The sequence below is a fragment of the Aquila chrysaetos genome, chromosome 1 (assembly GCF_900496995.4).
Source record: "Aquila chrysaetos chrysaetos chromosome 1, bAquChr1.4, whole genome shotgun sequence".
NCBI classification, from domain to species: Eukaryota; Metazoa; Chordata; class Aves; order Accipitriformes; family Accipitridae; genus Aquila; species Aquila chrysaetos.
Window position 1 is genome coordinate 4,243,266 of NC_044004.1, and position 18,677 is coordinate 4,261,942.

Sequence of the window (18,677 nt, forward strand, 5' to 3'; positions counted from 1 at the left end):
GCTAAAATATAGTCTATTAGAAACAGAACTGGACTGGGAATTGGAAGCAGAGTCTAGTTCCCATAGACTGTGGATTCAGTTGCTATCTTGTTGGTGTACGTCATGGCCATGTATAACATGCAGAATCTCTACACTTGTTCCCGTTTTATTGAAATCATTGAGTTTTATAGGAAACGTTTATTCAATCATGATTTTGTAGATGATACCAATGAAATCACAGGGTATAGCATATAAGAATAGAGTAATAAATAAGAATTGTGGAATGCTACATTGTATTACTACTGAAATTGCCATTGAAGTTACTGCAGAGCCAAATTAGTTAATTATTAGAACAGTACTATTTAAAATAGTTGATATCCTTATATGTTAAAAAGAGGTTTAATCTGGAACATCTAAGTTTTAAGTTATTTCGGAGGGAAGGAAGAAAACCAGATGTAGAGGTCAGTTGGCACTTTTACCACTTGCAATTAGTTTCTATATGCATCTGTCATATTCTAAACAGCTGCAGATGTCTGTGGATAACTTTTAATAGTGCATGATTTGTACCAAGACTTGCAAACTACCACATTTGTCTCAGTACAAACCATGGACCATTCCACAGTAAAAAGTCTCCTGCAGTGAATAACTCAGTACAACTCGAGATCAGTAGTTCACCTCCAAAGCCAATGCTAATTGATAACAGAAGGCATATCCAGGCTAATTTAAGAATTTAAATTCCACGGACTTTCAATCCTGTTGAAAATGCACACACTTGTCTCATTGGATGAATTTTCAAAAGCATCTAAATAACTTTGCGGGATATAAATAACTTTGGAGCTGACAAACCAAATCCAAGCACATTTAAATGTTCTTTGGACGGCTAGTCTTCCTTTGGCACCTTTGAAGGCTCACTCAGTTTCATTTATGAACATCAGAATGAAGGTGGTGCCAATTAGCATCTGTTTCAAAGTTTTTTCAGGTCTTGCACTGGAACCACATGTTTCAGTCTGCTGTGATTTCATTTAACATTCTTTAAGATTTTTTACACTTCATTTCCTACAAGAAGCCTTTGTGGCAATCTACCAAAAGAACTACCTTGCTTTTAACCCCTTTTGCAATATTTGGGGGATTTTTGTTTTCCAGAAGATGGTGTATCAAGGAAATTTGAATGATAGGGTTAACTTTATCTTTTTTATTTTAAAAGGCCAGGCAGAGTGTAAACCGTGCATTGGTTTTGCGTGTTGCATAGTCATATACTTTCTTCCATTTCCATTACCTATGAGATGGGCTCCAACGGCACTTACCTTAACAGTTTCAATGTCATCATTATCAACGTAGTAGAGTTAACTTGTCATATTGCACAATCATAGTAATAACTCTTTTTGGAGGCATTTATGTGGATGTGCAGAGCTATTCATTCAATTACCCTGTGGACCAGGCAGGGATGGTCAAATTAATTATCGTCTCATGAATATAGAAGATAAAGGGCCAAATCCAATTAAAGACCTTGGAGTCTATGAGCTCGGAATTACAACATGAACATTTTAAGTGACTTTTTTACCACAGGGGTACAAGGACCTGGGCTATGCATTGTGACTACTGAAAAAAGTGAAGTCACCTCAATCCAGGAGATTAACTCTGCCGAGTACAGACTGAGCTGCCATGCCTCCTGGATCTTAAAAAGCAAGTTAGGGCTGGAAGGAGAAGGTTTTTTCCAGCTTATGCTCTATCCTAAAGACATGTATTGATAGTTACTTTTTTGAAAAGACTAAGTGAGGTTCTAAATCACATAGAGGCTATTCTGCCTCCTATATTTATTTTTTTGTTAATAGTTAAGTATCACCCAGGAAATGAGAGGCCTCGGTCTAATTTCCTGTTGTGAGGATTCACAAATCTTTATTTCCTTTATGCCTCCGGACTGGGCGTATTTTTTTACCTACCCCACTGAAACTGAGCTGTGGTGCAGCTTGGGATGAAAGGGTCCCAGGGACTCCAGGCACCGAAGCCCACCCCAGCATATCCCACCTGGGGACTCCAGGCAAGGCTTTGGGGACACGTTTGCGTTTGTTTGTCCTTTTGAATCCACCAGTCTCGCATCCTTGCCTTCAGGGTGAGAAGAAAGAGTCCCTTCCCTTCCCTGCTCCCATTTCATCCACTTAATCCAAGTCATCTGTTTGATGATTCCAAAAATACAGCTTATATTCAGTGCAAATTTGGAGTGTCCATGAAAAGTGAATGTTCCAATCATTCAATGGAAATAATGGTAAAACTCCTGCTGACTTGAGAGGGAGCACAGAGAGGCTTTGTAAATGTGCCAGTTATCGTTTCAGTAAAGGTCTTTATCTTTATGCATTTAGTTTTATTCTAAGAACAGAACAAAAGCCAAAAAAATTTCTGATATCTACAAGGAGAATAAGGACTCTAATCAGTTTATAGACTTAAAGCATTATTTTATGCCTAATTGGTTTGTAATAACATTTACAAAGGCTTTTTTTCTGTAAAAAGACTGTTGATGAAAATGTCACAGAGTTATTTTCAACAGGCTTTTGCTTCAGGTATCCCACATGGACGTTCTGTTATTTTGTGCTGGCTTTTACACTAATGCCCTGTAATTGTGTTTCACTTCCTCTGATTAAACTGACAAGTAATTTGAATGGATATCACTTAGCACATTGATCTAAGGTGGTGACAGGAATAGACTGCGGCTTTGCTCTGTAAAAATAGAAGGAGGTGGTCCTTTGCTCTTGCATTCTTTTGAAAGTCTGGCTGGAGTTTAAATAGTTCTTTAATTTTTGTTTTGTTTTATTTCATCACTAATGCCTCATGGTTGTGATGTCCTACAAAGGAACATGTGGACACAAAGCAGCCAGTATTCAAAGTGAACGATTAATTACTGTAATGAGGATTGAGTTATTTTCTTTCCCAGCCTTTCCTCTATCTCCATTCATTCAAAACTGTAGCTAAAGTTACAGTATGCGTCCAATTAAACCTCACACGCATTGTTTGCTTGCAGGTGGGGTTTTCACTGGAGACGTGCCAGACTGAAAAGCCTTGTTGCCAGACACACGTCACTGCCCTCAGAAAGTTTGACACATGCACTAACCTGATGTTGTGTAGGCTGCACAGTACGCTGCCAAGTAGAGTGTCAGAGCTGGAACATAGCAGTGGTTTCACTGGCTGCAGGAAACATCAACTGAAATAATTTCCAACATTGTTTCAGTGTAGACTGTAATTGAAAAGTGTGCAGAACAGGTTGGAGGATAAAGAGAAAACAAAAAAAGCCGAACAAAAAAACTACCTGGGTGGTCTGGAGGGAACTGGCAAGATAAGGGAAAGGAAAGTAACAATGAATTTGAAAAAGCATTTAATTCTCCGTTATAAGTACAAATATTGAGTTAGCATCGACTTTCAGCTGTATACATTGATGAACACATTTTTGATAGGGAATAAACAAGACCTCATTTCCTTGTGGATCATCTAAGGAATACAAGTGTGATGCAATTAAAAAGAAATGCAGATGTAATACTCGATATACGTCTCATAAAGAGATCTGTTAGATAGTGACAGATGCGACCAACTAGTTGAAATTCTATTTTTCAGTGATATTTGATAATCAAAGCACTGTAAGTACAGCCAAGCCAATTCTGTGCCTCCCACAGACAGGGGAGACTTGGGGGGGGTTGAACTCTAAGACTATATAATACCTGTCTTTATGCCATTGTCACGGATGGAGTCATGTACTTCACTCGTAAGAGAGAAGCAACGGTATACTTTATTGATATAAAGTAGTTAACGAAGTTCAATGGTAAATGCGACTGGTTTAACAAGATTCGATGGCAAGGTACACTGGATTATTTACTGCACAGAGGACAGGGTCAGACAAAACTGTCAGGGAGACCCTCCCGTTGAGTCAGGAGGTTCAGAAAGGACCCCCTTGCTTTCTAAGCTCCTTCCCAGAGGGGAGCCTGGGTGCAGCTGGATCCAGACTTAGTCCCAGACTTGGTCAACAGTTTATGTCTAAAGGATTATATGTGTACAATCAATCCTTTACATCACTTAGGATTTCAAAGTTTAGCATGCTGTTAATCACTTATTGAGAATCTGTTGCGGCAAGGACTCTCTCAACCTCGAGGAGTAACCTTGAGAGGTGACCCCACTCAAGGGGAGATCCTGGTGTGCAGCCCACTGCCCTGCAGGAGAGCTCAGCGGGCGCTGGGCTGTCCACTATTTATGGAGTAAGATGGTTGACTTATATCTGCATACCAGCAAGACATCTGGGTCACCGTTCCAGGTTGTTGCCATCTGTCCCCCAAAGTCCAGAGTAAGCTGGATGCAGCCATCCCAACCCCCACTGGTGGTTATGGCTTAAGTGGGGTGGGGAGCACGCTGCCACAGCCATTAACAACAATTCCGCATCTAAATAGAATGGCATATTTGGAACTTCAATATGTTCATCAAAAATGTTCATTTAATACCTGTAAACGTCGTGAACTCTTTGATGTACTTCCAATGGTCACTTCATTTGTCCGAAATGTCTATTTGTTTAAAAAGCTCCTTTGCTGAAAAAAATGCATAAAGGTCCACACTACAGAAGCCAACGTTAAATACATAAACAAACAAAAAAGTCTTTGCTTGCAACCAAATAACATTGTGTGGTTCTCTCATTCCTCCAAGAGGGAAACCTGAAAAACACTAAAAGGACATTTTAAAGGGATGCTGAGATGTCTCAGGAAGTCCTGCATTTAATTCAGCGAATAACACTCATCCCTGTGACTCATAATATAACCTTTAATCTAAAACCAAGTAGGAAGAGATTGGCTACAAGTGCCTTCTAGTGAATGAGACATAAGACCGAGGCCAGTGGTCACACCAGACATCAATATCACTTCCATGAAGAGTTCTAACAAGTATTTCCAGTAATCTTTAACAGAGATGTAACAAAGTTTTACTCAAATAATTTGCTGAGTTTAGATGCATGTGGTATTGTTTGTTACATGTTGTAAGATGTCCTGAACTTCTCTACCACTCTTCTTTTCTTAGTTTCCTGGTATTGCTTCAGCTTCTTAACAGATAAAATTTTAATAGAAGATATGATAGAAGGCTTTATTCATAATGCTTTCATTACTTAGTAACATTAATTATTATGCTTATAATAATAGAATAGACTTTTCTCAAGAGCTTGTATTAAAGTGGGTAAATTTTAACACTTTTTATTTACATAGCCCTTCACTATGGGCTTCCATATCTGAAGGGAAAGAAAAAATGTGTACTATCTCCTTTTCCTCCAGTTATTTTAGATTAAGAGAAGCCATCCAGAAGCAATTTAAAAGCAGATTGCAATTTACAGCTGGAAAGCAGTTGGTGGTTAAATGAGGAGTTTGTAGTGGACCCTTTGCAAGTAGATGTCTGTGAAGAAATTAGAATAATTTCGAACTCTGGAGTAAACATTTCTGACCTTCTAAATGGAAGCATCTGCAAGATTTCATTTAACTGATGAGTGGGGAGATTCTCAGCTGGTGTAAATTAGCGTGGCTTCAGTGAAGCTGATGGTTTTGTAACAGTTTACACCATCCACATTTCTTTCCTCAGAAATTCTATTTTTTTATATGCATTTAAGTGTAACAGTATCAATTTTGTGTACTTACATCTTCTGAACAGAAATATGCAGTTTATTCTGTGAAAACCCTTATGTTTTCCTCTTTGAGTCCTCTGAGTAAGCACTGCAAAGGAAAAGATGCTCTTTAACTACAAGAAATATTCTGCGGATCAATATTCTAATACATATTGTTACAAAGTCAGCCCCCTCAAAAAGAAACGAATGAGGGGAAGCCTCAGAGACATCAGTTCTCAAGGACATTAGGACAGAACCCTGGATCAGAAGTACACTTGCATGCTAACACTCGTATCCCCTGCATTTGCAGTGATACAGATCTCATTACACACATACCGCAGAGATTTCTTGAGGACATACCAGAAAACCCGTCTCAGGTTATCAGCCTTTGGCTCCTCCAACTGCATTTCCTTGTTTTCCCCTATTATCAGCAAACTGCAGTTCCAAATTAGGGTAATGTTGGCATATGTCTTTATCTGAGAAAACTCTGATTAGAGAAATCCAGCTATAACTGGGGGGTTTTTTTGTTTCTTCATTAGGTTGCAACGTTTCTGTGACCAGCAACAGTCTGTCTCTTGCAATCACACCTGTAATTACAAAGATAAGAAACAGTTTTTACATAGCGTTGTCCTAAGGCTGTTGGTAGTGATGACCAAAGTATTAAAGTGTGTCTGTAGGTAATTGTATGTTCAGGGGTTTTGAAGGGGGAAAATGAGCATGGAGAAACAAGCAAGACTGTTAAGATCCAATGCCAAATCTAAAATTTATGAAGTGTGTTTCTTTTAGACAGTAGGAAGAAAGTGTATTATTTACAGGACCTCAAAATATCACAGCCTGGAAGTACAGGAATGCCTTTTGGGAAAGCTTGTAAAAAAGGTGCCCTTAGAATGCTAATATTTTTAAATTCTCTGGAAGAAAATCATCCAAAACACACATAATTTGTTCAAGATGCAGTCTCTAGCCTGATCCTTAGAGGGCTGGACAATCTTTGTAGTTACTAGGAGGGAGTTTGTTTAAGAATTGATCATCTAGTACCACAAGACCCCCTGCATTGTCAATGGAGAGAAGCAACCCCATGTGATGATATGTATCCCATATTAAAATCAATATGTAAGACAGATGGGTGCTCTAAAAATGCCTGTCACAATATACTGAATATAGAAGGAGGTAAAATAACTAGACTTTATTAAGTATTTCTAGATGGTAAAATTAAATGAGATGGTCCTACCCTGAAAACTATCACTGCTTTCTCAAAGGGCAGTGTGCGCTACATTATGATCTGAATTTAATTAAATGGCACAACTCTTAAATGATGGCAGGATATTCTTGCCTTGGGGAAGACCTTTTAATAGATGCATGGTTTCCCCCCGCCCCCTTCCAAAAAAAAAAAAGAACCAATGCATGTTTTGCCTAACAAATATCGATGAGATTTGTATGTTAGGCTTGCCTGGTAACTTAGGCAAGACCCACCAGTTGCATTTTCTGCATTTTTGGTACCTCAGTGTGCTGTAAAATCCAGTCTTGTCTGGTAGCTACAAGAGAAGGACTGTATCCTCACCACAGTCATCTTCAAAACTTGTGTTCAAAAATACACAGAACTACAGAAATATTCAATGTATATCTACAATGAAAAAAAAAAAAACCCAAACCAACAAATTGCTGCCTTCATTCTCAAGAATGAAAAAGTTCTCCATTTTAGGCAATCTCTAATATCATTATAAATATAAATTCTTCAGGCAGTTCTTTTTTAGGGAAGCTCAGATGCCAGTATGGGATTATGGGTAAATATCAATTAATACTAGCAGCTTCCACTTGGGAACTAATAAAATCAAGCCCTAATCCTAACTGGTCTTTAAAATCAAATGGCTGTCATTGATAATGTTTCTGAAAATCCCTGGTTATTGCCAAAAGACAAGAAGTAGTTACAAGAGTGAATTATGCAAAACAAGAAAAGCAATAGGCACGAACCAACCAAAGTAAAATACTGGCCTACACAGAAGTTCTCCCTCTTGTGAGAAGATAAAAGAAGAAACCACACAAGGTCGCAATTAAACGCACCACTGACTTCATTCATCAATTCACCACTTGAAGACATTCAGATATTGTGGTGATGTGGACTGCATAAAAAACATGCATAAAATAGAAAAAGAGAATATTCTTCAACAATTTACATATTCAGTTTTCATAATTTCTTTACTTCATTACATAGTTAGTTTTAATTATGTGCAGATCTAGATAAAACTTGCTTGGATTCAGGCCAAGGACAAGATTTGTGCACCTCAGGTACTGATACCATGTCCAGCTCATGGTTCATTTATATTTTATTGACTTTATTTACTATCTGGCATTGCAAGGATGTGGCTTACCCAGTTTTCTGCATTGTTGTGATTATTTATGCTACACTGGAACCAATTACACTAACTGTGATCTGGTCACAATTTTGTAAGGTAATTAAAATCTACTGAAAGCAATTGTTTTATTTTAGGAGAACCTCTTGTCCATAACATACATTTAAGAGCAGGTTATTTAGTGAATGTCATGCTAGAACTGAATAGGATTTTGGAAGCTCTGTGAAGAAAGCCTGTAATTCAGTGTTTTATTGTGAAGCGGCAAGATAATATACATATTGGGACCTTTCTGTCTTGTCCCTTCTCTGTGGTGACTGAACCTTTCTCCTTTGCAACTACATAAACAAAGGCCAAAAAAAGACCTGAGCAGAAAAAGGATATCTAAGCAAGCTTTTTTCCCCCATTTATACAAATTTTTTTTTTTTTTCCTCAAAAAAAAAAAAAGAATGATTAAGAGGAAAAGGGAACGTACAAATTTTCATTCCACTTGAGGTGATTCTCCATCAAAATTGAAGATGGAAAAAAGGTGATTGCGGAACCTCCAGTGTAGGTACTTAGAATAAATGCTAAAAACCAAAATAATTTATAGGAATAAACATATAGTATGGATGAATCACTGAGCTGAGTAGAACAGTAATTCATGTTCACACCATGCTCCTAAGAGACTACTTACCATTCAATTTTTTTATTTTTTTATTTATTTATTCTAAGATGTCTTCTTCAGCTCATCCATAGAGGAACCACACAGATTTTCTAAAATGTTTTCCTGACCCATCTCCCTAGTGAACAGCCAGGATTTTCAACTTCCAATGAAATTTAGTCTTTACTCACTTCTACTAGGATATATAGTTTAGCCTTTTCCTGACCCAAAATTAGTCTTCTTAGCCTGTCAGAGGGACACTATGTATTGGTACGTTTAAACCTAGCTTTCTGCTTAAAAGCACTGATGCAGCTTATGTCTGTTGTTCAAAATGTTTTTCCTCTTAGTACTAAGCTTCTCTTCATCACTTTTAAAAGGGCTATTGAACATGAGCATAGTTTTTAAAGAGTGATGTTGTTCAACATTTAAAATAAAATATTAGGACAGATATATTTTTGAGCAGCAATTTACGCCTTAATAAAACATTGTGATATTGAAGTTCTGAATAAACTGTAAATAATGGAACCATCTACCTAGGGGATGATGAAAATATAAAAGTATATCAAGGTTTGGTAGCTTTTGGATCAATAGATAATCTTTCCACCTGTCTCCTGGAGGCTAAATTACTCGATTAATGGCAGCGAGGATGTCTTGGACATGCAACATGTAATATGTTAGGAGCCTGAGCTCTCCCAGGTATTTTGGCTTATATCTGAAGCAGCAGAGTAGACAGAGGAATGCATGAAAACAGTCGTCCCAAAACTCATTACACAGTTTTAGGCTATTATTTTTATTATTGGTAAATTGAAACACTGAGCTTCTAAATTATGCACTTTAAAGGAAAAGGATAATAGCGCTCTCTGACATCACTCATTTAGTTGTCATACACATTGGGGTTTTGTCTGTGACATTATGTTGTAGGCCAGCAGTTGCTGCACTTTTTGTGTATTTCTTGGCACTCCATCCCCTTCTTTAATAGCTTACTATTGTCAGCCCTGTTCATCTGGCATTGATTATAATTTTTTTTAAATAATATGCTCAAAAGAGTGGGTTTGCATTTCATACAACTGTAAGTAATCGTAACTTTTCAATATGAGGATATTCATTACCATAATATCTAACTCCTCTTTATAATAATAATTTTGGTAGTGGCAATTTTATCTGTTTCATGTGCTGAAATTTAAGCTCTCTGATTTCCATATCAGTGGTATTTGGAATTATTCAAAACTAACAACACAGTTCCAGTCTGGAGCATCTTCTTCCAAGGCTGACTGTGTCTCATCCAAAATGTGTTATGTCTCTAGGCTGATTGGCCTGACTGCCCATGTCTTGATTCTGTGATATTCTCTAGGGTTAGAAAAGAGTGTCCTGTTAAGTACCTCATGCTGATCAAAAGAGTTCTGTAATAAGCAAGTCGTGGGATATAAATGTCCTTAATAGTTGTGAAAAATATTTTGGAATATTTTATTTTACTCCAACAGTATAAACAGTGAACAGCTCATGAAAAGAAGAAAACGAAGTAGAGGAAAAAGGTCTTTTTTCAAAAGAAAAAACAGTGCTATATCTTAGCAGAGGTCATTCTAGCAGATGTTGAAATTTCTTTCCAACCTTAAGTGCTTTTTGTTATTATTTTATTTCTCTTCCTAACTAACTGAAGTTGAAGTTCCCTGTCTAACTAAGTGCTTACCTTAATATTATGCAGTTTTAACAGTGAAACTTTTTAGACTTTGCTTAATATAAGGAAGGCAATGATTGTATTCTGTATTTGGTTGATTGTTCAAGTAATATTGTCGACAGTGGCTGTGACTGTAGGCATTTTCTAGAGAAACAGAACAGTACCTAGATTTCTTCCACTAACTGGACATGGAAGTGTTCAAAAACTACTCAAGTTCTCATGCCAGGTGGCAAATCAAGCTTAAAAAAATGCTTGAAAAATATATTCAGGGAGCTGGATCTTATGTTGCGTGATGTGGGAGGGAGACGGCAGCCTTGGGGTAGAAGCGCAATGGAAGACCCATTCCCGACCTGGGGGACTCTGCAGACAGCGCAGCCCCTCGTCAGGAGCCCGTGGAAATTAGCTCGTCCTGATTAGCTGTGAATGAATCAAACAGGCAGGGAAAAGCTCTCAGGAAATTAGGATGGGAGTAACACAGATTGAGAGAAACATTTGAAAGTATCTTGAGTAAAAACAGTATGCAAATGCTGTTAATGGTCACTAGAAATCAGGAACCTGATTAATATATTCTACTGTAACAATGTTCTCCTTATTACACCATGAATAGATGTAATTCTGTCCACAGGAACTCTAAATACCAAGATTTTGGCATTCAAGGAATTCTGTGCATTTCTCCTCCTTCTCCTTTTAACCCAATGCCAGCAGCAATTTTTACTTCCTTTTCATCCCGTCTCCAAAGTATCTTTCTTCTCTTTGCAGAACAAGATTAACAGAGAAATGCTATAAGGCTCAATACTAAGCTTTATGGGTTTTTTCAGAAATACAGGAAACCACTAAAATCCTTTCTGTCCCTTCTAGGAATGAAGGCCAAAAATTTATCACAGAGCAACATTAATATAAGAGTATTTAAGGACTTAAATAAATAAACTTTTATAAACTTATATTTTCAGCACAGAGCAGATGGTGTTTGACAGACCTGCCTGAAGCTATGTAACATCACATGCCATGCTATTTATTTTTCAATAATGTGATTTACTAAACAAATTTCTCCTTCTTTGAAATCATACAGCGAAGAAGGGGGTTTGTACCCAGATTAAAAGGCGGTAGCCATTTTATAACAGGTGAAGGACACTTAAAATTCCTGGATAAATAAAAACTGTGCAGGACGTGAGAAGTGTCTCTATGACTTCATCCGTATTCATATGTGTTAATAAAATATTGCCATTGAGAGAGCTCAGCTGGACCTCTGTCCACTCGGTCTGCTGGTCTGCTTTCCAGCACAGGCTAGTTCATGCCATTTAGTATCTCAGACAGCATGTCGGCATGATTCGGGCAATTGCACAGAGCAGGGAGGTTTGGGGTAAGAATATAGAACAGGCTTTTCTCTATTTTGGAGGGAGAAGGGGCTGGCCAGATGGGTATTGACAGTTTGTGTTGTGTGGCCTAAGGGTCACAGAAGGGTTCCCAGTTGTCTTGCGTTTCACAATAGGATGTACCTTAAGGGCCACTGTTTATGTAATTTAAAACTAGTCTAAAAAAGTTACAGGATAAATTTGAAGAGAGGCTTAGGAAAGGTGCTAGATGGACGCCACCATGGGCCTACTCTCAGTGATAGTTTCCTCCTATGAGCAACACAAAACACCCAGGTTAGGAATCTAAATTACAAACTTCTAAGTCAATCTCAAAATTTCTACTTTTTTCCAATGACCATTTAGGGAATGTCAGGAGCCTTTGCTCCTAAACAGTTCAGTTAATCAGATGCCTAATTTGTTCAGTGTCATTTTATCCTGTAGCTGAGTACCCTGGAAGAAGTCCCAAGTTCCTGTTCAGGACAATTTTCTGACACCCTAAATGGGTGCCAGGCATTAAGTGCTTGACCTTGCGTGTCGCTGGTGAACACAAAATACATCTGCCCTGCATGGGATCAGTCAAGAAGAATTGTTAACCAGTTGTTTTGTTTGAGAGCTGTAAAATAGCATCCTAATGTAGCCTAATGTTTGCTTTTTGGTTTTTTTCCGCATTGTGTTAATATTCACTGCAATTTGCACAGTTTAGCAAACTATTCCCCAATTTTATTAAAAGAAAAAAAAGGTTATCTTTCCCTAGCAAAAAATGTCTTGAAACATTTTGTGTGGTTTTGTGTCTTTCTAAGCCAATGTATTAAAGCTTAAACAATGAGAAGGAAGAGAAGAATTCAAACAATATTAAAGAAAGTGAATTATTTGACTTGGAAAATAAAGCATCCCAGAACACTAGTGTCACCAAGGATGCTCCATTCAGCTAGTACACAGCACACAGCTGGAGTAATTGGAAGTTGTCATAGAATATAGCTTTGTAGTCTAACAAACTAGGAACCTGGCTGAGACTAGCTCATCTGGCAGTCCCCGTTGTACCATTTCAACAGTTAGGAGAGCCTCCCTATACCAAATCTACCCGCCTCATTTTTTTTGTGAAATTTCAGCTTGAAAAACTATAGATTGTGTGCACATATGACAGCTGCTGTCTTGGACAAAATACCAAAGACTGAATTCAGGACATGTAAAACTAAAAGCATGTGCTGACATCGCTTAGGCTAAGGAGCCGTAGTTCTTTACTTGGGGACCAGAAGAACTCAGTCAAAACATGAACACAAGAAGAGTGAGCTAAAAATATTGATGGGCTACACAGATGCCTCCTTTTGCTTGTATCATAGCAAATGCTTTCTCTCTCTGTTTTCTGGTGTCAATTTGTACAATTAACTCCAGAATTTGTAATGGATTCTTTTTAAAAACCTAAGAGGTAAATTTATGTTTTGTATTAAATTCTAGTGGCACTTGATATTTTTATGTTTGAATTTCTAAATAAAAATAGGGGATGGGTTTTACAGATTTCTGAATGATCATAAATGTATTTGCCACGTATCATAATTCGACTTACAGACAATAATAGAAAGCAGGCATTCTCTCGAATGAATGCTTAAAGCAGAGGACTGGAACACAGGCCACTTGCTAACGTGGTCATGTAGAGCTGATAACAGTGCTGTACATTTGAGAGGTTATTATTGAAAGGGTATGTTTAATCCCCATTCCACCCCAAAAGTGACTTCTCAATAGTTCCCAGAAACATATGCTATTAGGCTCAGCTGGAAATAGAAAATCACTCTTAATCATATGCAAGGAACAATTCTAAATAGGAGTATTTGAAAACAGCGTTGGGAAGAAAATAGTACTGCCAGAAAGAATGGAAGATCATTTTGATTCTTGATGAAAAGCTATCAAAAAAAGTTCAATGTGATAAGAGATGTGACAATCTTTAGAGAAGCAGTTTTCTCTTAAGAGAAAGGTAATACAGCTGACAAAGTCACATAATGCTTTTTGTACCATTGAACTAAAAAAATATTTTTTTCATTCGTTATGAGCCACAAAAACCTTTTTTCCCTCTTTTTAATCTTCATGAGGATTTTTGCTTTGAGATTTCCTGCAGGAAAGTGTTTTAAGTGGAAGTCTTCTTTATACTGCACCTAATGTCTGCCAATATGATTCCTGTTACAGGCGTAGGGACCATTTTCCTTCTGTCCTCAAGCTGTGTTGCCGCTTATTATCATGTTTAACATTCCCAGTGCCTGGCAGGATGGAGATTAGAAACTCTTAATATTCGTTTTATAGTGAAAGGTCTTGCCAGATTTTTGGAGTATAGGCTATAATATATGCACATAATTTATTGGTGGAAAAGTTCTGAACTCTCCAGTGAGTCACCTTAATCTTTCTTCTTATCATTTTAGGATTGTTTTAAAATAATCTGCTATGCCCCCCACACGTAAACATGTTAAAAACATTACATTGGAAATAACAACTTGATGGAAGCAAACAAAAAGAGATGCACAGATTTCCTTTGATAAATCTGTACTATTTTTATAACAAGTGTGTATTTTCTGGAGTATTTTTCTCTAACCCCAAAATTTCATTTTTAACAGACTGGAAGGAAGGAGAAGGGGGACCCACTCAACATTGCTATTGACAAGATGACCAAGAAAACACGAGACCTTCGAAGACAGGTAATCTATGCTTTTTATAATGCTTCTTGATTTTCCAAGGAAGTCATTGCTTTTCAACTTCAGATTGGTTTTGCCACCTGTAGAGGTGTAAAGAATTTGTGTCCTTCTTTAGATATGGCACTACATTACACATGACATTAAGCAAAGGAGTAGTATTTCCTGAGCCAAAAAAAGGGAGACTGAAACATATTCCAACTGTAACCCCCAATGCTCTTAATATGTGGGAGGGTAGGCAGATTGGCCAGACCTTCACTGTCTTTGCAGCCCAGCAACCCCAGTCATAAAAACACTGGCATATGTGCTTATTTGTATTTATTTGAATACTCTCGTTGAAATAACAAGAACGATGAGCAGAATATGAAAAAGTTTGTAAAAGCAGAATATTTTCAAAGAAAACTTCTAAGGTACCTTATTAAATAAAGATCCTATGAAGATACAGAAAAGGCTAATAAATAACAGGTTGCCCAGAGAGGTGGTCGATGCCCCATCCCTGGAAACATCCAAGGTCAGGCTGGACGGGGCTCTGAGCAACCTGATCGAGTTGAAGATGTCCCTGCTCATTGCAGGGGGGTTGGACTAGATGACCTTTAAGGGTCCCCTCCAACCCAAACCTTTCTATGATTCTATGAATAACTGTAAAGCACAGTTTAAACCATAAAGGTTGAATTTCTTATATTATGTTTATCATTGTGTTTGGTAATAATACTGAAAGATTCGTTCAAAAAGCTTGAGATGGAAAAGAAGGGAGATTGGCAAACAAAAGGGAGAAACCCTCTACAGGTTTCTCTTTACACTTTTAAAGTTAAGGCAGGAGGGATTGCCTCTTTTTACCTATTTTTTCTCCTTTTGAGATTATCCCAATTCTGCATTTTTTTGTAAAAATAATAAAAAAAAGAAATTCTACCTGGCCAGTCAAAGGTTGCCTTTGTGAAAATGATCCAAAATCCACAAATCTGCAAGACCAAGTAAGGACTTAAATGTATCTTCAGATACCTATTTGCAACATGATACTTTCAGAAAGAGTGGCCCCTGTAGGCATTTTGAAATCAGTGCTCTGCACTGCTAAAACTCAGCTCATTTCATCTCTTCCTTAACTCGCAGCAAACATGTTTGAGGATCATATTCTCAGAGCTTATTTCTCCAAGTAATAAAAATATCGCAATGGACTTACAAACAATATGAATCATTCACTCTCCTGTATAAAGCCTAGCATCACATCTGTTGCTCAGCTAATGACAGAAGAAAGATCTCCGCTGTTCTGACCTCCAAATTTGTGGGAACCTAGGTTCTGCAGTGGAGCTTGTACCATGTGTTGCCTCCCACCTCTGTTCTTATTGCTTGAAGGAAGTAGCAGACTAACACATGAGTTGGTTTTCTGTGTGAGGCTCTCAGCAGTTGCCTGAATTACTCATCTCTAAAACCAAATTTACTCCGAAACGTGATATAAAAATGGCACCTTTCTTAATAAACTGTCTGCTTCTCGTGTATATTCAGCCCCATGGGTGTTGAATTCAATTTCAGAAAGGTTGGAACTCTGTATGTGGGTAAAGTGAAGCACATATATAATATTTTCCTGCTTGGAGATGAAGCTTTTAATATAGTTTCGGATATTTATGAAAGTTAATCACATAGGTATAATGTTTATTAAATTGTGGCAGTTGCTAGTAAACTAATCAAGATTAGATCATAATTGTGCTAGGTTTTGCACAAGCGTAGAGGAAGACGGAGTCTCTGCTTTCAACAATGTGTATTCTGACTATAAATCATTATCCTTTAGAATCATAATCAATGTTCTGCTTCATCACATGCATAATCAACAGTATACACGTGTGTGTCTACCCAGACCTGCCTATACACCCCCTGCTACATTTCAGAATATGAGGATGTCACTGAGGGCTTAGTTTAATGGCGGGGGAGAGAGGCTTGAAGATTAAGAAGAAATGAGCCACAGTTGAGATTGCAGTGTTATATTATTTCAGTCTTTCCATTTTGGGCTAAATCATGGGAGAGACAACCAACTTTGAATACCATAATGCCTTTTGTTTTTTAATAAATCCCTTTTAAAGCTTGCTTGTCAGATTTATGAAGCTTAATGTTACCACCATAAAACTAGACAATCTACAAAATATGTTTTGGTAATGAAGAAGGTATATATATTTCATTTGGTAGTCAGGCTCCCTCGCAAGGCTTCAGTAGTCAACCATCTAAGACTGATTTTTCTTTCTCTCCCCAGGTTACTTATCTCTTTATTTCTGAGATTTTAGTTGATTATCTACAGAACGTGTGGACATGTGAAATGATTGTGGATGGGATACACGGTGCTAAAATTCCATCTCACAATTTACAGTCACATCAATATTTCCTATTCTGATGGAATTACATCTTTTATACTCACCATTTAAACTCTCCTGGGCATTGGAAAACTATTATGGAGATCTAATTATATGTCTTAATATAAACTGCCAGTAAGAACATCAACCTAAGTCAGACTGAACAAGTTCTTGGAAGCAGACAAGTCTCACCAGCCCATAGCTTACTGCTGCCATTTCTTACTTGATTTTGAAGAATTTGGAAAAAGCACAGGGTTCTGTACCCGATAATGAGTTGTGCCAATTGGCAGGATTTGGGCTTTTTTCTCCCCCCAGTACACAAGTCTGTCATAAGAAAAAAACAAAACAAAAAAAAAAAACAACAAAAAAAAAGAACCAAAACCTAAAAGCTAAACAAAAGCATCTTTCACTGTGTGGTACAGCAAGCTAGACCAGCAGCAGGGTGCTTGTTGATGATATTGGTTTGTTTGTTTTACCTCCATAGGGGGAAAAAAAGAAAAAAACCAAAAAACCCCTAGTTTAAATACTACAGCTAATCATAAAGCGGCACGCACACGCAGCATTTCAAGCCTCGCAACTCTGCCGTGACATTGAAACAGATAAGCAGGAAGGACACACCAAAGAGTTTGGCTAACGCACAAAGTGGATGCCTAGCGAGGACCAACACGGTCGATAGATCATTTGGAGTTGTATGAGCAGGGCACCAGCTGTTCCGCTGTCACCACCACTGGTGTCCCCACCTGTTAGTGCTGCCATCGTCCCTTTGCCTCGTGTCCCGTTCCAGTTGATCAGTTGAGCTTGTTCTGTCTGTATTAGCCAGTCGCTTTCCCCGCAAGGTATAATAACCAAACCCATTAGTTTTCTCTTAAAGAGCAGATATCTGTACTGCTATTAATTTTAACAGAGCAGCCTGTCTACAGTATTCTGTACAGTAGATTGAAATCAAATAAATCCTCATTTTTTGTCCATCCAAGCCAGACTAATACTTTGTATGCCTCCAAGTGGAAGGAATTGTAAAGAACTAGGAAGATTTTTTACCAGCAATTCTCAGTTTCTCCTGGAAATGGTGCTCTCATATAGCTGTTAAGGACAATTCATCCACCTCCTGAAGACTTAGGTTTATGTCATTACTACAGCTACTTAGAAATACTGTATGAAATAAATACTCAACAGAAAATTTTCACTTTATTTAAAACTGAAAAACATCAGAAATTATCCAGAAATTTAAATTTAAAAATACAAACAAAGAAAAGCCTGACAGTGTTGAAAAGTCACATTTGGAGTTTTTCAGAAGTTTCAAATTTTCATTTTGAAAGTTGGTAGTTTGTTTTAGCTTGACATTGCAAATATAAATATATACATATAAATAAATATTGAAAATTAGAAACACATTTTCAGCATTGTTAAGAAAGTTTTCCATTGTTTTAAGGTGGTTTGATCATTTTGAAATTTTCAGGTTTCATTCCAAAGTAGAATAAAGCAAAAATTAAAAAGTACTATATTTTTCTTAAAGTTGGGTTTCTGGTTCTCCTTGCAGTTTTAGGCAACAAAACTTTATTATAAAATGTATTAATAGGAACTGTGAAGAAGAAAGTCCAGAAATAACTGCATTACCAGTTGCATTTCAATAAGTACTTTGAATGTTTAGACTGATGTCCTGGGCTTCTGTTTTAATGGAATGGACGTCTAATCGAAATTAATGCTATTGTTAGATATCTAAGTCTATGTGTGCAGTATCAAAAGGTATCTTTTGCCATCTGATTATTGTTTAGTGGCCTTAGACTATGTGTTGTTGAGTGCAATCCAATTCAACCTATTGGGCAGGTACCACAAAAAGCAAAATAACATCAACATCCTCTGAGTAGCTACATAGAGTTAGTAGTTAGGATGGTGATTTTGAATACGGAAAGCTGTCATCTTTCCTGGACTTGAAATACCTGTGCTTGTTCTCATGGCTAGATGAATTCTTCACACGGCTCTCTGAGGCAAAACATTCTGATTTAGCATTTCTTTTTATCAAACATGTCCTCTTCTCAGATTGTCTTTTCCAGACAACATCCT

General features: G+C 37.4%; 1 protein-coding gene across 4 annotated transcripts in view; it reads left to right on the forward strand.

Annotated features, from left to right (window-relative positions):
- Positions 1–18,677, forward strand: part of CTNNA2 (catenin alpha 2) — a 460,705-nt gene that overhangs the window by 318,062 nt on the left and 123,966 nt on the right. For all 4 annotated transcript variants that reach the window (XM_030042992.2, XM_030043077.2, XM_030043163.2 and 1 more), the window contains one exon: positions 14,206–14,286. In XM_030042992.2, coding sequence (XP_029898852.1) covers positions 14,206–14,286 — 81 coding nt within the window. The remainder of the gene's footprint in view (positions 1–14,205; positions 14,287–18,677) is intronic.